We start from the raw sequence: 26,474 nt of genomic DNA, 5'->3' as shown, positions 1-26,474 counted from the left end.
TTCTAAAGATAGATCAATTATTGCTACTTGATTTTTAACTAGAGATTTCCTCTTCTAAGAATCTGTCTAGGGAATGTAACAAACTGGAATTAAGAGTAACGATTTTATAAATGTAAAAAAGAAAAAAATCAAAAGGCTAGCTACCAGGCAGGAGTCATTGACAAAATGAACAATAAAAATGGTCGTTACTAAAGCTGAAGTTCATATCAAAGAAAGTGTTTTTTGGCCTTGGTATCTTTATTGCGGCATAAAAAAAGCTCATATGCCCCGGATTTTCATTTCGCCAAATATAATAAAAATATTTTCATGAAATATGGTGTGTCTGATCAACTATAACAAAAAGATATACAAAGTATATAACCAAACATAACAATTAATCGTATTTCGTCAGGAGAATGTATTTTCCCAGAACAAAGTTTCAAGAAAAACATTGTGCTTATTATATATATATATATATATATATATATATATATATATATATATATATATATATATATATATATATATATATATATATATATATATATATATATATATATATATATATATATATATATATATATATATATATATATATATATATATATGCACCGGCAAGGCTACGCGGCAGGCTTGTATATATTGATTCTCGTCGTCGTTTGTCTTCTAACCGCAGCATCTTCTTGATGTCTTGTGATGTCTTGGCATTACCTTTGGTTCGATAAAACCACCCTTGGAAAAATTCAAATTCTCCCTTAAAGTTGTGACCTGTTTAGTTCGATTTTGGGCCAAAAATGTCCAAAAAAATTATATTGCAGATGACGAGGCCATGCTCAGGTACGGCTACGCGGTAGGCTTGTATATATTTGTTCTCGTTGTCGCTTGTCTTCTGATCGCAGACAATGCGAGCCTCTTCTTGATGTCAAGGCACCACCTTAGGTTCGATAAAACCACCCTGGGAAAAATACAAATTCTCTCTTTAAGTTGTAACCGTTTTAGATCGTTTTTATTTCCAGAAATTTCAAAATGCCAGTTTTAAGAAAAAAAAATTATATAGCCGACTTCGAGGCCGAGCCACGGCACTTGGCATGTGACAGGTTTGTATGTGTTGATTCTCGTTGTAAGTAGCAACCTCCAAATGAGTCACCTTTGTTCGCTACCATTTTCTAGGGAAAATGAGGGGCTCCAAGTGGTATACATATAACGTTGAAGGGTCTCAATGCTTTGTAATTAACAGTAGCGTATTTTATGGCATCTTTGTAGGTTTGTGGTGTTTTGCGCCTAAGTTTTTTTTTGCGTCGAAGATTGTGATGGCATTGTTCTTTTAACGTAATGTTTCCTTTTTCTTAACTTTCAGTTTTGAGCCGCTCTGAGTTTTGCTATCACTTCCCTTCTAACCGCACAATTCTTTGTTCTTGCCTTCATTTTTTACACGTTCTGATGCTCGCTTTCTCACTATCGCCTGTAATCCTTGCTGCCGCTAATCTTCTAACCGCATGTTTCTTTGTTCTCGCTGTGGCATATCTTTTAGCCACATATTTCCTTGTTTTTCACTTTCATTTTCAATTCGTTCCACTCCTCGTTGTCGTATTTAGTATAGCCTCATATTTCTTTGTTCTTCGCTTTTGTTTTTTACTCGTTTTAACCCTCGCTGCCACTTATCTTCAAGAAGGATATTTCTTTGTTCATCACTTTTGTTTTTTACTCGTTGCAACTGTCGCTGACGCAAGTATCTAACTGTATATTTCCTTGTTTTAATTTTTCGTTTATCATTACTTCAGACATTTTTTCAATACCCTTTACCTTAGCTTCTCTGATTGGTCTTGTCATATATAATATATATATATATATATATATATATATATATATATATATATATATATATATATATATATATATATATATATATATATATAAATAAGTTGTCTGTGTGTGGATCTGTGGATGGATCAGGTGACGTCATGTTTGTCCGCATATGACGTCTGAATTATTTCACACTAATACAAAATAAGAAAAAAAACTAAAAAAGGTAAAAACTACAAAAAAACTAAAAAGAAAAAAAAAACTAAAAAAGCTGAAAAACTAAAAAAAACTAAAAAAAGGTAAAAATCTAATAACTAAAAAAAACTGAAAAAAATAAAAAAAGGCAAAAACTACAAAAAAAATAAAAACTAATAAAAAAAACTAAAAAAGCTAAAAAACTAAAAAAACTAAAAAAAACTAAAAAAAGGTAAAAAACTAAAAAAAAACTAAAAACTAAAAAGAAAAAAACTAAAAAAAGGAAAAAACTGAAAAATAAAAGAGTAAAGAAAACTAAAAAAATATGAATAAATATATATAAAAATAAGTTGTTTGTGGGTTATGTCTGTCTGTCTGTCTGTCGAGTGACGTCGTGTTTGTCCGCATATGACGTCTGAATTATTTCACACTAATAAAAAAGAAGAAAAAAAACTAAAAAAGGTAAAAACTACAAAAAAAACTAAAAAGAAAAAAAACTAAAAAAGCTAAAAAACTAAAAAAAACTAAAAAAAGGTAAAAAATTAAAAACTAAAAAAAAACTGAAAAAAATAAAAAAAGGCAAAAACTAAAAAAAAACTAAAAACTAATAAAAAAAACTAAAAAAGCTAAAAAACTAAAAAAACTAAAAAAACTAAAAAAAGGTAAAAAACAAAAAAAAACTAAAAACTAAAAAAGAAAAAACTAAAAAAAAGGAAAAAACTGAAAAATAAGAGAAAAAGAAAACTAAAAAAATATTAATAAATATAAAAAATATAAATATAAATATAATATAAATTAGCAATCAACAAAGCACCGAGACACAAATGACGACCGGGACACAGGGAGTATAAATGACGACCAGGACATAAGTAAAAAAAAAACTAAAAAAACTAAAAAAATGGTAAAAACTACAAAAAAACTAAAAACTAATAAAAAAACTAAAAAATCTAAAAATCTAAATAAACTAAAAAAGAAAAAAAAGAAAAAAGGAAAAAAATAAAGGAGAAAAACAAAACTAAAAAACGAATGTATATACAGACCGGGACACCGGGATACAAATGACGACCGGGACACAGGGAATATAAATGACGACCGGGACACAGGGACATAACTACAAAGGGGACGCCGGGGTGCACAGGGGGATATATAAATGACGATGGCGACTCAGGGAATGGTCGATTAGCAATCACCATCAACAAAGCTCAAGGGCAATCATTAGAATCATGAGGTATAGATCTGAATACGGATTGTTTTCCCATGGACCATTATATGTTGCATGTTCAAGAGTCGGTAAACCTGACAATCTATTTATATGCACAGACAATGGGACAGCAAAGAATGTTGTATATTCGCAAGTTTTACGTAGTTAAAAACATATATATATATATATATATATATATATATATATATATATATATATATATATATATATATATATATATATATATATATATATATCTATCTATATTCACAGGTGGGACATAGGGACACAACTACAATGGCGCGTAACTAATATGGCGCGTAACGACTTACGCGCGCGGGGGGGCTTGGGGGGGGGGGCGCGAAGCGCCCCCACCAACTAGGTGTTGGGGTGGCGCGAAGCGCCACCCCAACAGCCAGTATATATATACATATATATATATATGTATATGTATATATATATATATATATATATATATATATATATATATATATATATATATATATATATATATATAAACGATGCGTTCACTCCTAGAGGGGGATAATGTAATTTATTCTCTTGAAATGTGCTCATAAATATAATGTCAATCATGTGAATGTTTTCTAAAATTAAAGTTCCAAATAACTTTTCTCAAACTCCCAGGATGCGAAAAACGTCGTCCGATCAAAATTTTGAGATAGACATTTTGTTCAGCATACTTGAAAGGTCCAATAACTACACCTTTGGGTATAACATGACCCACCACGGCCCCCTGGAGAAAGGGCTACAAGCTATTAAATTTGTCCATTGTTTGCGTATAGTATTCATTGCGTATAACACTTGGAAGTATAGAAACATTTCCCAGGGTGGGGGAATTTTATACTTGAGGGATTTTCCATGGGGAGATTTTTCCGTGGGGAAGAAAGTTTCTGGGGTGAACTTTTGAGGAAAATTTACACTGGGGGAATTTGCCAGAATTGCTAGAATTTTCAGCGAGGATGGAGTTGTTTGGGGAGAATTTCGGGGGGGGGGTGCATTTTACGTTTGAGCATCTTCCTATGGAGGATTTTTTAGTGGGGTAAATTACAGCGTACTAAAAAACTTTCCAAAAACTTAAGCGTGAAGAGCGTGGTACTAAGGAGGGGGCAGCCCCCCTTATATACGGAATGATTTATGTTCGTTCTAAGGTTTAGTAATACTCCTTACTCTTAGTTGAATAAGCTTGTTTTCATTTAATTATTACTAAATATGCATGAATGGATGGCCCACTGTGTATACTGTGTGAATTTCGACAATTAAGTAGAAAATCCAAATCCCAGCATGGCTACTTTTTTCAAAACTGGTTTTATCAAACAGTTTGTGGTACTGTAGTAAGGAGCGACCAGGCTCAATAGTAACCGAAACTCTAAAAGACGGTTTTTGCTACCAATAGTTACATCAAAAGAATTGTATTTTTATGCTGATCTTAAATATATAAGTTTCATCAAGTTTAGTCTTACCCATAAAAAGTTGCGAGCCTAAGAAAATTAAAATTGCACCATCAGATTCATTGCACCATCTTAACAAAAATCGCACCATCAGATTCAGCGTATCAGAGAACCCTACTGTAGAAGTTTCAAGCTCCTATCTACAAAAATGTGGAATTTTGTATTTTTTGCCAGAAGACAAATCAAAATTGTTTAAAAAAATTACTTTTAAATTATTTTTTAAATTATTATTTTTAAAATTATTTAAATTTTCTTTAAATTATAAAAACAAAAATTTTCCAGGGGTGATCGTATCCATCCAGTGGTCCTAGAATGTCGCGAGAAGGCTCATTATAACGGAAATTAAAAGTTTGGAGGGCACCTAGGCCCCCTCCCACGCTCATTTTTCCCAAAGTCACTGCATCAGACCTAATCCTTCACAGTCCACGGGGGAAGGGCTGCAAGTTACAAACTTTGATCGTTGTTTACACATAGCAATGGTTATTGGGAAGTGTACAGACGTTTTCAGAGGGACTTTTTCGCGTTGGGGAGAAGGGGGGAGGGAGGTTACGTGAGAGGATCTTTCCATGGACGAATTAATCATGAGAAAAGCGAATTTCCATGAAGGTGGCGCAGGATTTTCTAGCATTATTTAAAAAAACAATGAGAAAATAATTAAATAAAAATGTTTTTTTTCAACTGGAAGTAAGGAGTAGCATTAAAAATTATAAAGAACAGAAATTATTATGTATATAAGGGCGTTGGTCTCCTCCTCAATACCTCGCTCTTTACGCTAAAGTATTTTTAGTAATTTCAACTATTATATTCTGCGGCCTTTGTGATTCAGGGGTCATTCTTAAAGAATTGGGATAAAATTCAAGCTTTTGTGTAAAGAGGGAGGTATTGACGAGGGGGCAACCCCCCCCTCATACACGTAATTAACATATTCAAATATAGAAGTTCGTTACATAAATTAATACGTAAGTTACGTATATTTATTACTAATAAAAACGTTCGTAAAAAATAAAAAGTTCTAGTTGCATTATTAAGTAGCCAAAAACTGGAGGGCAGCTAGACCTCGTCCCCTCCCTTTTTTTTATCAAAATCGTCCGATCAAAACTATGAGAAAACCAAATAGCCAAAAAAAAAAATACTATGCAAATTTCGTTTTAATTATTCATGTGCAATGAGCCAAAATCAAAACATATATTATTTCAAAAACGTTCAGAAATTAAATAAAAAAAAAGTTTTTTCAGCTTTAAGTAAGGAGCGACACTAAAACTTAAAACGAACAGAAATTGTTTCGTATATGAAAGGGGCTGTCCCCTCCTCGACGTCCCGCTCTTTACGCAAAATTTTATTTATTGTTTTACAAAGTAGAACTGCAACAAAGAGTCAAACTTTAGCGTAAAGAGCGGGACGTTGAAGAGGGGACAGCCCCTTTCACATACGGAATAATTTCTGTTCGTTTTAAGTTTTAATGTCGCTCCTTACTTTCTGCTGAAAAAACTTGTTTTTTTTTATTTAATCTATTGTTAAAGACCAAGAAAATTGCAAACAAATCTTCAAAAGGCCAAATCATTCTTCATTATCTGTGTCTTTGACATCAAAACAACTCACAAATTTGAAATTTATAAATTACTACTGCTAATACTAACAAGACATTACAGCATCAAGCTGCCTGATGCCAACACAGCTTAATATATTCCTCCTTCCTCCTGATCTATACAAAGCTCTGAACACCCTTCCAGTTCCTATTTCTAATACACACGCATATATATATATATATATATATATATATATATATACTAGCTATTGGGGTGGCGCTTCGCGCACACCCCAACACCTAGTTGGGGTGGGGGGGCGCTTCGCGCCCCCCCCCCAAGCCCCCCCGCGCGCGTAAGTCGTTACGCGCCATTGTAGTTGTGTCCCTATGTCCCACCTGTGAATATATATATATATATATATATGTTTTTAACTACGTAAAACTTGCGAATATACAACATTCTTTGCTGTCCATCGTCTGTGCATATAAATAGATTGTCAGGTTTACCGACTCTTGAACATGCAACTCATAATGGTCCATGGGAAAACAATCCGTATTCAGATCTATACCTCATGATTCTATTGATTGCCCTTGAGCTTTGTTGATGGTGATTGCTAATCGACCATTTCCTTTGTTGCCGTCGTCATTTATATATCCCCCTGTGCCCCCCGGCGTCCCCGTTGTAGTTGTGTCCCTGTGTCCGGGTCGTCATTTATATTCCCTGTGTCCCCGTCGTCATTTGTGTCCCGGTGTCCCAGTCTGTGATTTCTATTTGAGTGTCCCGGGCGTCATTTATATTCGTCAGGATATTGTAGGGCATCGTAGCATCGATGAGTTTAAGCAATTCTTGTCAACTGATTGTTTCGCCTATAAAGAATATTATCTCGAGGTAAGAACTGATCACCGACCACAACGATTGCCACTTTGTTGATAGTTGCGTATCAGGAGGCATCCATTCGATTGCTGTTTTTAAGCAGAAGCACTAAATTATTATTTTTGTGGAAAAGATGATATATATAAATATATATATATATTTTCTTTTTAGTTTTTTTGTAGTTTTTACCTTTTTTAGTTGTTTTCTTCTTTTGTATTAATGCTAAGGCCAAGGTTCAAACCTGGAGCCTCTCGGACCTAGAACCTGAAACATAACGCTTTACCAACTCAGCTACTTCGGCGTGAATACATTCGTTTTGAGCAGCTTCCTCGGGTGTTGCCATTGTAGGTTCTTCAGTCATTTTACACTTAGAAATGTCTCTTTCAACGGTCTTCTTACAATTAAAAATTTGTCTTTGAACGATATTCTTAAATACCTGTGTCCTGGTCGTCATTTATATTGCCTGTGTCCCGGTCGTCATTTGTGTCCCGGTATCCCAGTCTGTAATTTCTCCTTGAGTGTCCCGGTCGTTATTTATATTCCCTCTGTCCCGGTCGTCATTTGTGTCCCGGTCTGTAATTTCTCTTTGAGTGCTTTTTCTTTTTAGTATTTTTTAGTTTTTTACATTTTTTCTTTTTTCAGTTTTCTTTTTCTTCTTTATTTTTCAGCTTCACTATGAAATACATATCGCTGAACCTTTGTTTTTTTAACTAAAATCTGGTAGGCATTGATGACCTTATCCAAGTCAAAATCCCAAACCCAATCATCATCGCTATCATTTTCAGTTTTGATATGTTTTGACTCTCGCTGTCCAGGTGGATCTTCATCTAACTGCGCGGTTTTGCGTTCTTTAGCCTCAAGCCTGTTTCCTTGCTGTTCTTTTGATTCCTCGGCACGCTTTCTTTTCTGACTTTCTCTATCAGCAGCAAGTTTTTTGGCATAGACTCTTTGAGCATCTTCATCGGCTTTTGCCATGGTAAGTTCTAATACGATTTTTAAAGGCGAAAATTGCACAATTAGAAACAAAATGCGTCCAACTTTTCATGCTGAACCTGAGTAATCGCGATGATAAACCATTTGAATACAATTGCTTAAAAATTTCTTTGACAAGTTTGTAAAATGTGAAAGACACTACGAAATTTCAATAGGTCGAAATTTACTTTGGCTAATAGTATTCAGCCTTTTTTTCGCTAAGGTCTGTACCTTTATAGGGGAAAACCAGATTATTTTTACCAATTAAGGTTTGTTCATCTATCCTTGCCCGTGTACCCACTTTAACGGAACATATATTTTTTTTTTTTCGCAACTGCCTTAAATTGCAATAGGGCAATTGGTCGGCTTATGTCAATTGCATTGAAATTGATGAAAATCTTTTTAAGTAAAAAAGTGTAGACTGTATAAAAAGCACATTCGCAAAGAGTTCCAATTCGCAAACTGCACTTTTTTCTTATATACAGCCGCCGCAAAAACTCCAGAAGTCATAAAATTTTCACATGTGTTTTATTGCTGAGTTGGCTGTAACCATGTGCAAAAATCTCCCCACTAGGTTTTATGCGTCCCTACCCTTGAGTCGTCAGCCTAAGGGTTGAAGGTAATATGAGATCAGAAGAAAAACCCTTTTTAGCCATAAGTGATTAGTATGCATAACTCCGAAAAAGGCCTAAGAAAGGAGTTTTTGCGCAGATGAATACATGCAACAGCTAAAATTTAAGTTGGATTGTTCTCGTTTTTGAATTTGAAATGCAAATAGATAAATAAAATGCAGGTTTGATTATAGGACGGGTAAGAAAGTCCAAAAGATCGATCTCTTGTCTGAAATTGACTGGAATTCTTTTTGCTGCTTTAAAAAGAGAAGGGCAAATGAGAATAATGTTGATGCGAAGTAATTACGATTATGGTGCCTCACGCAAGATACTCTTTCTTTGGAATTCGGCAATGCAAAAAAAGAACTTTAGTGAATTCAGGTAACATTTGAAAATAAGTTTCAAAAGCAGAACAAAAATGTAATAATAGTGTTAGGGCAATTTTAGATTAACCCTTTAAAAATGACTAAATATCTTCGTAATAGTACCAGAGCTAGGGTATATCCAGTATTATTGCTCGGGGCTGGGGAGTTTACAAAACAAATTCTAAAAACACGTATAAAACCTGTTTATGTACATTTTTGTTACGTTTTTACAAGTTGGACAGATTTTTTTGAGGGGGGGGGAGAAGGTTCAAATCTAGTAACTCCCCTGGATAAGGCCTTGTACCAGAGTTAGAACCGAGTTTGGATCAGCTTACGAAGGTGTGGGTGAGCAAAAGAACCCAATCGAATTTCAAAACTTAAAGTATTTGAGACAACAGCGGTAAGTGTAGCGAAGTATGGTACCTAAGCATGGAGCTAAAAGATTATAGATGAAGATATCCTAGAACTTTTCAGATTCAGGTAGATACACCTATTCTTGTCGGAGTGGAGAGTCATGGTATGAAAAAAGTTGACGATAGATTGAGATTCAATGAAAACCATTCAACAGAAAAAGAGAAGAAAAATGAAAGTATGTGTGATAGTTGGACAATATCATTCTGATGAGACAGCTTTCGAAATTGACTGTCATTGCGACTGGGAATCCTCCAGCTGCCAAATAATACCTAGATTTTAGGTGTCAGGGGTGCAGCAACTAGGATCTATGGTTATAGTCGCGAAAAAACACGCGTGACTACATTTCCCAGGTTAAAACTTGCATGTGCAGTTTGTGTTTGTCGTCGAAGTAGACGGCTCCAGAAATAAGTTTTATGGGCATGGATAAAGAATAAAGCAGATACACTGAATACTACTTTTTGAGAATCTATAAGGTTTCCATTGAGTGCTAATATCCATGGTATTTATTTAACTTAGATCTGATGGATGCTGATGACAGAAGCAAAGCTCTTCCCTCACAAAAGTCGAGTCGATAACGGACACCCGAAACCACATCTGTAAATGTTGGTTAGGTTTGCCCGGGGTTCACCAAACCTCTAAATAATTAGACCGATAACAGAGATTTTGAAAATACTATTCCTCCTCCGAAAAGAGGCTTGAGCAGGTGCTTCCCTGCAAAGGCAAGCATTAGCCCTATTAGGAGCTAATGCCCAATTATCCATCACGACCATTAAGTATCCCATGTCCCCGTATCGTAGATGTGCATATGACAAAGACTAGGGACCATCTTCGTCCTACCTTATAAAGGTTGAATCGAGACCAAACTCCAAAGGAGATGGCTAGGATATCAGGATATCAATTAGACTGATGACAAGAGTTTTGGAAAATACTATCCCTCCTCCGAAAAGAGGCTTGAGCAGGTGCTTTCCCAAGAAAGGCGCAGCCTAGCTCTTATTGCCCATCAAGACCCCCCTGTCCCTTTCTCGTAAATGATGACGAGATTTTTTTAAATGCTATCCATCCTTCAAAAAGAGGCTGGAGCAGGTGCTTTCCCTACAAAGGCACAACTACGAGCCTAGCCCTTATTACCTATCAGGACCATTAGGTATCATATGCCCCGTATCGTAGATGTGACATAGCTAGGATATCTGCTCTTACATTTAGCTATGTTCAATTGGGATCTAGCAAACTTTTTCGTTAGATATCCTAACAGACTGAACATGTGAATCTCTCTTTCCCCAGAGGTTGGATTCTACACAGCCCTTCGAAAAACCTCAGTGGAAAACAAACTTTTACATCTCATCAGGGTTTGTTGAGATACCCAATTTTTCTGATAGCTTGATTTTTGTGTTCAGATTTAATTGAAAGTTGAGTTAATGTTTCCTCCCCAAGTGCAGAGCTAATAAAATAATCCTACATTAAAAGAATAAAACGTTGCGTTGGCGATGACTATTCTTAAGGGCGATGATAAAGGCGTTCTCTTTTCAGACTATATAGTTCAAGCTAATCTAGTTGGTTAGTTCTATTATATCTTAAATAATAGGTGAAACCAATCTGGCATAAGTGTGAAAAAACGGGAAAACATACGAAGAGAACAAGGTGGTTCACAGTCAATGTAAAAAGAAGAAAACCTATATCAGCCGAGACCTTGAGTCAGTTGTCCTGGGTACAAAAATAAAAAAGTATATTAAAGTTAACGGGACAATAGAAAAAGATAAGCCTTCAAACAAAAACAAATTAAAATTGGAAGTATCTTCCTTATTTTGGCCGTCTATAAAGGCCTCTAGGCCACGTTTTTAGAGATACTTACCTTTAACATATGTCTAAAGTACGGACTGCAAGCGCTAAGGACGATCTTGTGGGCAGTGAATGATTTTCCATCACAGGCTAAAGTTACATCAATGAAATCTTCAGAATCTCTAAGGTGTCGAAATGAACTTAAAATACTAGACTGATAATCATTCCACCTTAGGCTAAAATGTTGCTCTTCTTCTTTTAATGCAAGTGAAACTAAATTTGGAGGAACTGGTGTTACAACAGGTTGTGGAGGTGGGGGAGGCAATGCAGGAAGCGATATATTAGATGTTATTGGCCATATTTGGGCATGTGAACGTTCTTCGTGCGAAGGGGTTGGCCACAGACGTCCAGCGTCAAGAGTTTGAGAGGCAGCCATCGTGATACTCGATTGCTAACTGCAAGATATGATTAATTTCATTAGAAAGAGCGATGGTAGATATAAATTGGTGACTTCAATGCCTGTACATATAACTTTTCCCTTTTTTTTATTGAAGTTCAAACTAATCTTAAATCTCATCAACTATGAACAAAATCCCAAAAGGACAGTTTTATCCGTAATTCACATCCCGTAAGACGTCCAAACAAACAACAATAAAAGACACATTTAATAAAGTTGTCGCAACCCGGGAACTTAAAGATTTCTACAAGTTTCCCCACTTTTCTAATATTTGTCATGGAAATCGGCTCTTTTTAGTTTCGTTCTCTTTCTCTCCCCCCCCCCCCGATAAAAGAATTCCTGTGTATGTGTCTGTATGTTATACTCTGTAGGCTATAGATTCCTGATAATATAATTCAAACTTTTTGTTGATGTAAGCACACACGCAAGGATCTTTTTCGGGGGGGGGGGGGGGGACACCAGGAATACACAAAAAAATACACTGAAAAAATTAGTAGTACATGGGAAATCGCAAAGTATTAATTTTTCGGGGGGAAAGCGCCCGAAGGCCTCTTGTTTCTCTGTGCTCGCTTCGAAGTTTATTTGCGGGGGGGGGGGGGGGTAAATAGTTTCTACTTTTTATTTTGGCAAAAATATTCGATGACGGCAAGTGTTCAAGCAACTTCGAATGAGATTTAGAAGCTTTAAAATTTACACCGGTGCAGCACAAGAAATGGTAAAAACACAAGTATCACTGCAATCCTTAAAAAAAAAACCTTGATAAAGGAATTTGCAGGTTAACGATTGAAAGAAAATAATTATTTTCTCTAGTCATGAAAAGTTCTAAAATTTATCAACTGAATCTCAAAGCTGCATTGTACCGCTGTGAAAGAACCATGTGCCTTCCTTGGATTACTTATTCTTTTTTTGTTTTTCACGGCCATTTTTTCTGAAAGCAGGAACCGAGAAAATTTGGAAGGGGGCTCGTTCGATTGGAAATTGAAAGCCCTAATGCATTTTGAAGAGCAGCCATCCTCCTCCCGTAATCTTTTTGCTATCTTCTCTCCCCCCCCATAACTGCCAAAGATATCTGATGAAAATGACACATCCATTTTTTTTTAAATAACCAAAGGCCAATAAAATTTGCCTCCGGACATGACAAAACCCCCGCACAACCCTGGACCAAGGCCTAGAAATCAGGCAAAAAGCCAACGATTTGTAGGTAGGTTTTATAGGTGAAAAAAGCTTGCACAATTGATATTTGGAGTCCATTGGCTTTAAACTCTTATGGATCGTTCCCTGGGTCAAAAAGATCGATTCCGAGCCGAAAACTGAGGGATCTTGTTTGAACATAAAGGGATTTGTCAGGTCGTATTTAAAATTTTGTCGTTTTAATTTTTATCCCTTTTTTCTTGTTCAAAGTAGTTTACGACAGGAGCTTGGAAATGATTTTAATTTAGAGGACGGTGGGCAAACAAATAACAGGATAATTACGTTAAATATATAATATTCTTGTTCTTAATATGCATAGTAAAAGCTGTGTACATATACTTTACACCCTCCAATGCACATCTCTAAGCACCACATGCTCAACCACAGGTGGCGCAAATTTTAACCATGCCACGCCTCCTTATACCACACACAGCAATTTTCTGTCACCCGTGTTGTGCGACACCTTCTGCACACGATTTTGGAACTGAGCAGTCCCCCTCCTGACTTCTAGTGCATAGGATCTTTAAATTAGGTCATCCCCCCCTCATGTCGTGTGTGTGCTATAATAGATTTTAAGTAGGAGGGGTGATATACAAGAAGGAATTTAAATGCTTTCTCCTACTTAGTTTTGAGTAGCTTTTGTCAAGACTTGACTGTAATTTGATTGACTGTCCACAACTGGGAAGCATAGAAATAGGAAACCTTAAGTAATAAAATAGATTTTAACTTGTGAAACGTTTAATATAACTAAAATAGACTATATAATCTAAATGGTAAAAAATTAATTACAAAAATTTCTCCAGTATACATAATTAAAAAGTTATGCCGAAAGAATCTTGTCACTGGCAAATTCCAATGAGATAAAATAACAAATGTCAGCTACACACAAAAAGGTATCTGAGATCCCTAATCAGACACAGGAGCAGTTAGAGTATCTTTTGGGCCCATACCATCCCCGTCTCGAGACCGGTATGTTTTACCTTTATTTTCTTATATTCCAATTTACACTATATCTTTTTTTTCACAATCCGAAATATGGGCTCCCAGGGAAAAAAACACGGTGTACATTCCTGGTTTTTATGCCCTAAAAGAACATTTCTAGTCCTAAATGCTTGCATTTGCATAATTATTAAGGTATTTTCTTCAGAGGAGATTCGTAAGAAGAGAAACCTCCAGTCCAGACAAATCTCAGGAAATAATATACTGTAATTCGGCTATTGTTATATCACATAAATGCAATTCTTAGTTAGAGCTAGAGTTATACCAATGAGGGGGTTTCACATTTTAAGATTTTTTCAAAGGAGGCTTCCTCAAAAATTGCATTGTGTTTACGTTTTAACACCCAACATCACTGCATCGAGCCTTTTTTTTGTTTTTATTTGTAGATGTCACAGCAGGTGTGCTATCTAAAATTTGATAAAGTTAAAGGTCAGGGGTTTTGTTCCATCTAGGAAAGTAGTGGCTTTTTTTGGATGAAATTTTCCGAGACGGGTCCAGAGCTCAAACTACGACCCGGAAGGTATTTTAAAGTATCTACCTCTACCCCCCCCCCTCTTAAAGGGCGCTGACCTTTGATGAGATAAATTGCGGTATTTGCAGTATAAATTCTGAAACTTTCAAGGAAAGTAGACAAACTAAAATTAAGACAAGATATTCTTTGGTACTTAGGCTACGTATTATAGCGACCACACCAACGAAGTGAGATTTTGTTAGTCCTAATGAAATATACCAAAACACCACACCAACGAAACAAGGTTTTTTTAATACTAATGACATATATCAAAATATGATGAAAATATAACGATTTAATAACAAAATTACGGAAACTAGAACAGAGAATTATGGAAAGTAGACCGCCCAGAGTGCATTATATTAAATACCAAGCCTAAACAACTCTATATATTAAATATTTATTCAAATATACCTGTATAGTAGTTTGTCTCACTGAGACTCAGCTAATTATCTCCGAATACAGACAGAGAAACCGGTTTTATTCAGATGGAGAATTTGAGCGTGGTCCATATGACACGTAAATACCTATTCTTTTTCCTAAAGTTAAGAAAGGCTTGGCTAATATACGCCTTCTATGCAGTTTTTTAAGCCTTAGAATAAAGAAGGAGCATGGATAGAAGCTTAAAAACCATTCCCATGGTTCAGAGCTGTTCCTAGGGTTGGTGGTGCCCAAGGACAAATTAATTACAGTATCCCCTCCCGACTCATATATAAGCAAAAAATCCAAAGTAAAGTGAACAATCAGATCGAAGTGGAAAATCCCAGAGCCTCTCTCTCCCAGTTACGATGCCCGGAGCAACTGACCCGGTTTCCCCCCGCCTTTGAACAAAAAGGCTCAGAGTTGATTCCTGAAAGTTCTATTCTCCTAACTCAACCAACCTCATTAAAAAATAATGTCATTTTTTTATATGGGTATAATATGTCATTTTTTTATAATATAAACTGTATATTTTTGACTGGATACCAATGGCATGAGTTTTCCATGAATCTCAGCAGTCCATTAGCTCATTGCTAAAACCTCGGCCAAAGAAAACTTCGAAGGGGTTTTCCTCAATTTCCAAATTTTGTAATATGGCACCCTAATCCAGCAAATAGTAGTAACCCATGCTTACACAGTTCGTTTAAACATATTACCAGCCAGGGACGTCGAGGAGAGATGGGGGCACCCAAAATTTGCCAAATGCACCTGAATCTGATGGTTTTTATGAAATCTACCCCAATATTACCGTCGAAAAGACCTTGACAATTTCCAATAAAGATTAGAAAAATACTAATAAAATACAAAACAAATCGGGAAAATCTTGGAAATTCTTAATTCACTACGTCCCCCCGGGGGACTGAGCTGTAATGCGGCTGTGACGCCACTGTTATCAATTAATGCCGTAACTGAAAGCAGATCCGACGGCAAGGAGGCTTAAAACGTAATTTTTATAGGAGTGTGATAGATAAAAATTCATAATCCCTGTTTATAGTATAAAATAGCCTATTGCCACTTTTAAGAAATTTATCGGCACCAAGAAGTTCTACAATTTATGACATAACTTCCAGGATTCTTCATATAATTTGCCCTTCGCTTGCGTTTCTTTCGAGTTTCTACCCAGAATAAATTTTTGAGTCTATACCAATCTATTAGACTTTTAAGAAAGTATTGGAAAGTAGACCTTTGGGCTATATCCTGAAAACGCAAGCCAACATGTTAGTATTATCTAGACCCGTGAATAAAAAAAAAAGAAGAAAAACCTCGGATCCAGCAGTTTGTAGTAACGAACTGTAGTAAGGAGCGACCCGTCTCAATAGTAACTGAAACTCTAAAAAACGGGATTTTGATACCAACAGTTACATCAAAAGAATCGCATTTTAATGTATAAGTTTTATCAAGTTTAGTCTTACTCATCAAAAGGTTACGAGCCTGAGAAAATTTGCCTTTTTTTAGAAAGTAGGGGAAAACACCCCTTAAAAGCCATATAATCTTAACGAAAATCACACCATCAGATTCATCGTATCAGAAAACCATACAGTAGAAGTTTCAAGCTCCTATCTACAAAAATGTGGAATTTTGTATTTTTTGCCACAAGACAGATCATTGATGCGTGTTTATTTGTTTGTTATTTTGTTGTTTTTTCCCCAGGGGTAATCATATTGACCCAGTGGTCCTAGAATGTCGCGAGAGGGCTCATTCTAATGGAAATTAAAAATTCTAGTGCCCTTTTTCAGTGACCAAAAAAATTGGAGGGCACCTAGGGCCCCTCCCCCGCTCATTTTTATCCCTAAGTCATCGGATCAAAATTCTGAGATAGCCATTTTATTCAACATATTCAAAAAACCTAATAACTATGTCTTTGGGGGCGATTTCCTCCCCCACAGTCCCCGTGGGAGGAGCTCGAAGTTACAAATTTCGACCAGTGTTTAAACATAGTAATGGTTATTGGGAAGTGTACAGACACTTTAAGGGGGATTTTTTGGTTGGGGGAGGGGCAGAGGGGAAGGGGTTATGCGGGGGAACTTTCAATGGAGTAATTTGTCATGGGGGAAGAGAAATTCCATGAAGGGGGGCAGGATTTTTTAGCATTTTTTTAAAGGGCAATGAAAAAATGAATATGAAAAAGTTTCTTCAACTGAAAGTAAGGAGCAGCATTAAAACTTAAAACGAACAGAAATTATTACGCATATGAGGGGTTCACCTTGTCCTAATACCTTGCTCTTTACGCTAAAGTAAATTTATTAATTTCAACTATTTATTCCACGGCCTTTGTGGTTCAGGGTAATTCTTAAGGAATTGGGACAAAATTTAAGCGTTAGTGTAAAGAGTGAGGTATTGTCGAGGGGGCGATTCCCCTCATATACGTAATAAAAACATACGAATTTAGAAGTTTGTTACGTAAGTTAATTCAGAAGTCACGTATATTTTTACTAATAAAAACGTTCGTAAAATTAAAAGTTCTATTTATTACCTTTTTAAGTAACCAAAAAATGGAGGGTAACTAGGCCTACTCCCTAGCTCCTTTCTTTATCAAAATCATCCGATCAAAACTATGAGAAAGCCATTTAGCCAAAAAAAAAAAAAATTAATATGCAAATTTCGTTTTGATTATTCATGAGCGGAAAGCCGAAATCAAAACATGCATCAATTCAAAAACGTTCAGAAATTAACTAAAAAAAACAATGTTGGTATTACCGGAACAATTTTTTTGGGTCATGAAACTATTGTTAATAAATGCATTTTGACTTTTTGAACATCTTTTCTCTCTTGCAAAACTACCGTAAACTAAACCTAACCTAACAAAAAATTGTCTCTAAAAGCCACAGAGCAATTTTCGGTCTTAATACGTTAGCGATTTCAAATTTCCGATCAACGAAAACGGAAATGATTGCAATTCTATATGCATAAATACAAGAATATTTGGGCCGGAATAACTCCATAACGGTGAGTTTGCGGTAGTTTTGCAAGAGAGAAAAGATGTTCAAAAAGTAAAAATACATCTATTAACAATAGTTTCATGACCCCAAAAAATTGTTCCGGTAATACCATCATTGACCAGTTTTTCTAACTGAAAGTAAGGAGCGATATTAAAACTTAAAACGAACAGAAATTACTCCGTATATGCAAGGGGCTGTTCCATCCTCAACATCACGCTCTTTACACTAAAGTTTTTTACTGTTTTAAAACATAGAATTGAGAGAAAGAGTCAAGCTTTTGCCTAATGAGTGGGGCGTTGAGGAGGGAACAGCCCCTTTCATATATGGAGTAATTTCTGTTCGTTTTAAGTTTCAATGTCGCTCCTTACTTTCAGTTAAAAACAACTTGTTTTTTTTAGTTAATTGAAATAAGAATATCTTGAAAAAGGCCAATTCTTTCAAAGGAATCTAGTAGATATTTTCTTTAAATATGTTTTCTTAACATTTTCCTTCTCAAAAGCCCCAATTCTTGGCTTATATCAGAAACATTGTTGACAGGGAATCTGACGATACTAATCTTATTGCTATAACGTTTAGTTCAGAAGATGTTCAACCTAAGAGTTCTCTAGATTTTCCTTCCGGGAAACCAGGGGGTGAACCCATTTATAACAATTTATAGACCAAATTCCTACATTAAATGTAGTTGGGGTTACGTTGTAGTCTACTTAATAAATCTTATTAATCAGAGTAGGTTTTTCTTTGGATGAACCCTGCTTAACTTATGCCTCAAATGGTAACAAAAAATTATATATATAAATATATATAAATGATATATATATATATCTATATCTATATATATATATATATATATATATATATATATATATATATATATATATATATATATATATATATATATATATATATATACATATATATATATATATATATCATATATATATATTTTGGAAAGACCGAAAGTTTTGCCCAGACACAATTAGGATTAACATATTTCTCTTAAATTACAATCCTTACTCTATCGCTGTCTTGAAGAAGACTTACCAACTATAGAAACAACTTCAATTTTTCAGTATCACAATTTTTCGTTTCGATTTGACACAAAAGTTAAAGCACAAAGAACCCTAATTTTCAAGACACTAATGAATTCCAATCCTTAATGCTCGTTGGGAATTATCTCTTAACAAAGACCAAACGTACATTTAAAGCATAACCAGAAGCGCACTTGACCCCCAACAGATGCAGGAGGGGGTAGAGATATCGTCTCTCCTTTCACTGTGTCCACATGTTCCACAACAACACTGGTGTCTCCAGTTCAGAATTGCTTCTGAATCTCCCGCACTTTTAAAAATCACAGAGACAGCATAAAAACATCTCATAGGCCGTCCAATCCAACGACGCGCAAGACAAAGCTTTTCTGGCGTATTTTTCAATGCTTAGAATCGATAAATTTTTCCTTGATTCCCCCGCACACCTCCCCGTTTGACGTGCTTAGGCCTTACAACTAACATACACCCTGTTTCTCCGCGAAAAAATTACTTGGCTCACAAGCCAAACAACTAAACAATGATAGGCAGCAGGCCTATAGCCGCAAGGGACTCGCTTCTGCGGCCCTCTTAGCTTATTCTCTATTACCTTTTATCTGCTCCTATTAAGCCTTCACTTAAAATACTCATATTTATGCTGACCGGTGAGGAAACGCAAAAAAGCCCAAAACTGTTGAATTTCGATTTTGTTTTTAACAGGCGTGAAAGTGAAAGAATTAATGTTTTCATTTACAAGTTTTACTTCTAAAAGTTAAATTTTAGACAATAAGTGTTAGACGACATTTTTACGCCTATAACACACTAATTGAAAAAAATTTCTTAGCAAAATCACATGGTATGGACAAAAAATTGAGTTTGTCAGGCTATCAACTTTTTTTTTATTAATTAACCATATTGGCAAATGGCATTAACTAGTTGGCAAATGGCAATAGCTTTAACTATGGCTAGTTGGCTAGTTGGCAAATGGCAATAGCTTTAACTAGGTTTTTACGATTTTTCCCCACAATATATCATATTCCAAAGGTAATTTGTCTGTTTTCGCTATTTCGCCAATTGGCACTTTTTTTAAGATATTTTTGATATTTCTTCTCCAGGTCACTCCGAAAGGGAATATCTGTTTACGCGCCTTTTCAAGGAACCATCAGCTGAAAGACAATTAAATTAAGTTAACGATGTTATATTAGTTTTAAATGTTATTAACATTCGTATTAAACATTTACAGATAATAATTAGATATGTGCATAGTATTTATAGTTAAATTTTCGAAATCATCAAATCAATTTGGTACTCTTTTGATTTACTGCAAATCAAGCATTAAGCCTTACGAAAATAGGCTTCATAGCACTGTCTATTTGATGTAATGCCAAGGTGATAAGTTCCCGTTTTCCAGTTAAAGTTGATCAAATCGTCCACGGTAATGAACGTCAAGTAAAGGAAAATAGAAACAAACACTTTAAAAACGGAAAGTATTTGCAATATACGCATGAAAAAGTTAGTTTTTTAAGCAGACTAAGAGATATGTAAAATGGAATTTGTCAGAAGTAAAATCTAAGGTTATCTATCAAAGTTTATTAGCATAAGAACATTTGCATAATTTCAAGAGCAGGCGAGAAAACACCCTCAAAAAGGGGTGCAATCATGATTAAAATCGCAACGTAAAATTTAAATATCCGAGAACCCTAAAGAAGTGGATTAAAGCGCACATTTACAAATTCTGTCGAAAAAGACGGTCAGAAATACGGTTTTATGTGTTTGTTGTTTTTTTGTTTGTAGGGGGGGGGGGATTGTTAATTAGTTATAGTTTTGACTCGGCTATCGTGGAGTATCGGCGGATGGCTCAGTCCAACAGGAACTAAAAGTTCTATTTGCCTTTTTATGTAACAAAATAAATATTAGGTTAAAAAAAAACGCCAGAGCAGAGTACCAATTCCTGCCAATTCATGTCTGTAAGTAAAATTGTTGACCAGAACAGGATATAGATGCTACTATTTGAAAATTATGAGATCCTAATGCCTGACAGAGGTCCCAAGAGTGAATCAACTGGGTATCCTGACAGAAAAAAAAATATAGGAGTGTTTGCCGCTTCTAAGGAACCAAGACGGAGCCGACGATAAAAAAAAGTGTCAGTGGCCCAGTAAAAAAAAATATAATAATAATTGTAGGTAAATGGTCCATCAAAAGGACAAAATTAGATTAAAGTTCGCACGATGTATAATTACATTTTTGATTTATTTATAAAAACAATAGAACATGTAAATGAATATATTTTCTCTCCTGTAATCTTGATTAGTGTCGTGTTTTTTTTTTTTTTTTTTTTTTTTTTTTTTTTTTTTTTTTTTTTGACGTTTAAATAAAAAGAAAGAGTCTTACTGTTCAACACACATATTGTTTTCAATAAAGCGCAAATGACACACAAGTCTCTTAGAGGGTTTGAGAAGTGGGGCTGGGTTAACTCCACTTTTATTTGTGGTAATGGCTGTTCATTTAAGCATGATTTTAGGTTTTGTTAGCACATTTATAATAATTTATGTTAGTGTTAAGTTTAACTTATGATCACTCTACTCTGCCCGTTCTAGATTTTAATATTACTCTTTACTCTCCTATTGAAAATTTTTAGAATTTAGTTCTTTTGAATCTTCTCTTTTCTTTTTTTTTAGCATTTTTTTTTAGTTTTGTTCACACATTTATAGTAATTTATGTTAGTTTTAAGTTTGACTTACAATCACTCTACTCTGCCCGTTCTAAAATTTAATATTACTCTTTACTTTTCTATATAAACTTTTTAGAATTTAGTGCATTTGAATTTTCTCTGTTTTATTTTTTAGCATTTTTTTAGTTTTGTTCACACATTTATAGTAATTTATGTTAGTTTTAAGGTTAACTTACTATCACTCTACTCTACCCGTTCTGGATTATAATATTACTCTTTACTTTTCTATAAAAACTTTTTAGAATCCTCTTTTTTTAGTGTTTTAATTGCCTTAATAGCCATTTTAATCGTTATTGTTGCCGTAAAATGCAAAAAAAAAGAACAAGATAGTCATTCCTGTAATCTCAATAGGGAATCTGTCGGATTTGGGACCGTGGGTGGAAATGGGATTAAAATTACAATTAGAAAAAAAGTGCTGTAGTTGTTCAGTCATTCTTAATAGCGAAAGCCTATGACCTCTTTTAACGGCAATTGTCCATCATCTAAAATTTACTTAATTTACTTAATTAAAAATTACTTAATTAAGTAATTTTTAATTAATTAATTAGTTACTTAATTAGGTAAATTAAAATTTACTTAATTAAATGGAGTAATTAAAAAATTACTCCGTATATGAAATGGGTTGTCCCTCCGAAATCCCTCGCTCTTTACGCTAAAGTTTGACTCTTTGCCACAATTCTATTTTTTAAAACAATTAAAAGCTTTAGCGTAAAGAGATAGGGATTGCGGAGGGGACAACCCATGTCATATGCGGAGTAATTTCTGTTCGTTTTAAGTTTTAATGTCGCTCCTTACTTTCAGTTAAAAAAAACGAGTTTTTTATATTTAATATCCTGTAAAATACACTTGAGGCTTCGGGTACCTCTCCCATGAAAAAATTCCCTGACTTCCCCCTACTAGCTTGTTCAGAGCTAAACAGTCCTGACCCTCCCCCCGCTAAACCACCCTAAAACATCACCAACTTTTGCAAGAAGGTAGGCATGTTGCAGCTTGCTTTATATATATATATATATATATATATATATATATATATATATATATATATATATATATATATATATATATATATATATATATATATATATATATATATTTACTGTTGACCAAGCTGTGGACAGATTCGATGCAGAAACGACCTAAGACTTGACTAATTGCAAGCGTGAGCTAAGTCCCCACTCTGTGCAGAAAAGAACTGTCTAATCTCTGGATTAATCTAATCTAAAGTTGATCTAAGTCCGGTTTGCTAATAAACAAAGTCCCTAGTCAGCACAAAAATTACCACGGCATAAACTCCAAGATGTGGACTGATTCGCTACGAAATAACACAAGTGACACGGTGGAAAATGACTTAAGTCCTGACTTGAGGTAAGAATGAGCAAGTCCTAGCCATGGAAATTCGGTTACGTGGTGCAAAAATGAGCTAAGTTTAAGCTGTGAGCTAACTTTGAAGGCATAAAAAAAGGTATAAATGTTACAACTTAGTTGAAAAGGAATCACGAAAAATTTCTAGCCTGTATATATATGGAGAGGACCAATTATCCCTTATCCCTACAAAAGGTAGGTTTTTCTCTCTGATCGTTTGAAACTTTCAGGGTATGTATCTTAAGATAATGGAACAAGACAGGAAAGATTTTCAAAAGCCTGCGCCCGGTCTTCAACCTTTGAACGAGGGCGCTCCGATCTACTTCAAACTTACAAATCGAGAACATTGGGAAAAAGGGACAAAAGGGATGAATTTTTGGAGTGTACACCACTTCCGAAACCCAGTGAGGCTGGTAATCCACCCTCTTTAATTCTCCATTAATCGAATTAAAAAACAAACAGAAATTGAACACAAAAGAAACCGATATTTTGCTCAAGAAAGTAAAGAGTGACATCTTGAACTTTACAATTTGTAAAATATAAAAAAATATGTAAAATAAAACACAATTTATCCTGTAACCAAGAGGCATTGGTTCTTTATACTGGAGTTTGACTTTTTAATGTAATAATAAAATAAATTTTTCTTCACAATGCTTCGAGACTGAAAGCACTTATTTTTTGTATTTGCTTTAAACAATTTTGAGTTCAAATGCTTTGAAAGGCGATCGGGAAATAAAAAATTTTCAATTACCAACTGGCTTTATTAGATATTAAGAAAGTACTACCTTTACGAATAGTGTTTCCAAAATTAATCATTGTTTGAAGTTTGCTTTCACTTTTATGATATCTTAAAAAAAAACTAAATTATAAATTTTTAAAAAGATGGCGGGATCGCTTCTTAGTTTGTCCCTAGGAAACGTGAAATCCTGAGTAGATAGGGCAACTAGCCTCTTCGGGAACGAATGTTCCCTCGAAAATAGTTGATATAGATGGACCTAGAGTTTCGAAAGGAAAAATATAAGATTTCTTTCAGCTCATAATCAGGGATACCATTTCTGGGAAAGCAAGGGGAGGCCAAATCCTTCCCAAGGCTTAACATGTCTGTAAAAGTAACAATAAAAAACTAATAGGGACCCAGGGTTCCATCGAGAGCTTTCCAGCCATACGGATTATCATTGCTTACATAGTTTTTCTCATTGAGCAGCAGCATGATGAGGCAAATAAATAATTACTTAATAATTTAATCAGAAGTTAAATTTTAGTTAGAATAAAATACGATTATTATTGCCATACCGCTAAGACAGGGATAGTTCATCATCTAGTAGTAGTCATAGTAGGGGTAGTAAGGAATAGTCCTTGAAGCAAGAGTCACTGTAGGAATAGCCATGGTAAGAGTAGTCGAAGCAGGATTAGTTCCTGCAAGAGATGTCGCTGAAAAATCAGTCATGGTAGGAGCAATCATAGTAGCTGAAACTGATGCAAGGGTAATCATTGGTAAAATTGGCTATGATAGAGGTAGTCGTGGCAGTAGTTTAAAATGTCACGACCTAATGACTATATCTATTATTAAATTTATTTAAGTAGGACAGATATATTTAACAAATAACAAAATTTAACCTTCAAGATAAATTTTATACGATCACTGCCAAAATAAGTGTCATGATTTGGGTCTTGTCTTGATAAGTGTCTTGGTGAAAGGACCCAAACACCTAGCAGGGCACTTGTAAGCGAAAACATATTGTACATGAAACACATTGCGGAAGACTTTTGGCTTCAGACAAAATCAGAAAAATACCAGCGAATCCCTAGGTGACTGCCCTAATTCTTCTTTTCACAGGCAACGCAGCAGTGCTGGCTAAGTAAAGAGCGAAGTGCCTAATCTAAGAGCGAAGTGCAGAATCTAAACGTAATAGGAAATACGGCCTCAACTGTCATTGGCTTTTACGCTAAGAGCAAGTTTTTTTTCGAAAAATCAGAAACACTTATTTTGAACATGTAAGGGTTCGTCCTCAAGGAGGTGGTGACTTTTATTTCCTTTATGTATTTTCCTCCTTTTTTCTAGGAGGAGGGGGAGGAGGTACCAGCAGAGATAGCTATCTCTCGGGCTGGTGCTTAATTTACAGGGTCTCTATTCTTATTCAAATGTCTCTTGAAAATTCGGCTCTGGTCCTCCCGGAGTCAAGAAATTTTTCTTTCAGTTTTACATATCGCTCATCTTTTGCTCCCTTTTCAGGGGGTCTCACACCAACAAGGAAAATGCTAATTTTCCGAAAATACGTAGGAAACTTTTTGCAGCATGAAGTTCCTCTAGGGGGGAGATTTTAGTTTTGTGACCAAACAGAATCATGAAGTTGAGATGGGTCTAAAGGTGAACAATTACTTGAAAGAGGAAGGACCCGATGCTGCTGCAAGGAGGTGAGACCAAAAGCAGATTCAGAGCTGGATGCACGATTAAATGCACGAGTTCATGGGGACCTATGACTGTGCTCAGCACCTTTTGCTTTTCTTGGCAGTCATTTACTTGTTAAGTAGGCAACTTAGCGGAAATATTTTCATCAGTCACGAAATCTTCTTGCTGAGCCTTTATAAAATTGAATAAGCTAGTAGTTTTAATGTGTTTCCATGAGCGGCCTTTTAAGTAAATCTGATCAACCAAGTGAAGCTTTTCGCGAAAGATGTCTTATCAGATATTTATCAAAAAGGTTAATTTTGCAAATTCTTCAGCTTTGGCAAATACGAGTTTTCAAGTGTTAATAGACGATGGGGATATACTTACAAAGATAAAGTCAGAAATAGGTCTTGTGTTCCATTAGTCTACTACGATATTGCAGTCTTTGGAGGCATTTGTGATAATAGTACGGAAGTACCTGAAAACAAAGATATCTTAACAATTAAATTAAAAGCAGCTTCATTGCTCAGGGTATTAGAAGAATACCGAAACATTTAAATGGCTGACTTTTTTTTATACCGTATTAATATACAAACTTAATGATTAACAAAGATAAAAAAGGGGCAAAGACTTTGGATTTTTTAAATGTTATAAAACGTTATATTCCTCGAAAAAAAACTGGGATATTTGAGTGTTTAAATCCTGGCCAGCTCAAAGAAAAGGATCGAGGACTATGTCATTGTATGCGAACCAGAGTCATAATTTTCACTTTACTGAAAACGATTTATATTTCAAACAGTAGCTTTATTTGTTCTTTTTGCATTACATTGCGTCATTGTACATTACTGAAACGATTTTTATTTTTAAAAGTGTGTTTTATTTGTCATAACTTCAACACCATAAAAAAAGAGAATATCACAAAGCTAATCAAAACTTAAAAATAATAGCTACTCACCCCCTCCCCCATCCAAACTAGACAAAAGTTAGAAAATCACCATAAAATCAAGAGCTAATGAAGCTAATATTGCTGGTAAGAGCTAATGCAGCTTGACTAATTGTTCAATGTATGCTCTGAACATCGAAAAATCTCAGAAATTTGGGATTTTCAACGTACAATCATCTAAGAGAAAATTTTCAAAATATATTTCGTTTTCGGTAAAGCGCCAATGCCACTGGCCTTCAGAAGACTTAGCGGGCGGTAGACCTACT

General features: G+C 35.0%; 1 protein-coding gene across 4 annotated transcripts in view; it reads right to left on the bottom strand.

The window, feature by feature from the left end:
* The window catches only part of LOC136034715 (protein abrupt-like), a 159,503-nt gene that overhangs the window by 94,575 nt on the left and 38,454 nt on the right, over window positions 1-26,474 (bottom strand). For 2 of the 4 annotated variants that reach the window (XM_065716072.1, XM_065716073.1), the window contains exons 2-3: window positions 25,653-25,743; window positions 11,258-11,639 (exon numbers count right to left, since the gene is read on the bottom strand). In XM_065716072.1, the coding sequence (XP_065572144.1) occupies window positions 11,258-11,620 (363 nt within the window). In that variant the 5' untranslated portion in view covers window positions 11,621-11,639; window positions 25,653-25,743. Of the gene's footprint in view, window positions 1-11,257; window positions 11,640-18,802; window positions 21,765-25,652; window positions 25,744-26,474 lie in introns of those variants that run through there. The other 2 variants (XM_065716071.1, XM_065716074.1) reach the window with 2 other exon arrangements.

This window comes from Artemia franciscana, chromosome 13, assembly GCF_032884065.1.
Source record: "Artemia franciscana chromosome 13, ASM3288406v1, whole genome shotgun sequence".
NCBI classification, from domain to species: Eukaryota; Metazoa; Arthropoda; class Branchiopoda; order Anostraca; family Artemiidae; genus Artemia; species Artemia franciscana.
The sequence above is the reverse complement of the archived record's forward strand: the minus strand, read 5'-3'. Positions and strand labels throughout refer to the sequence as shown.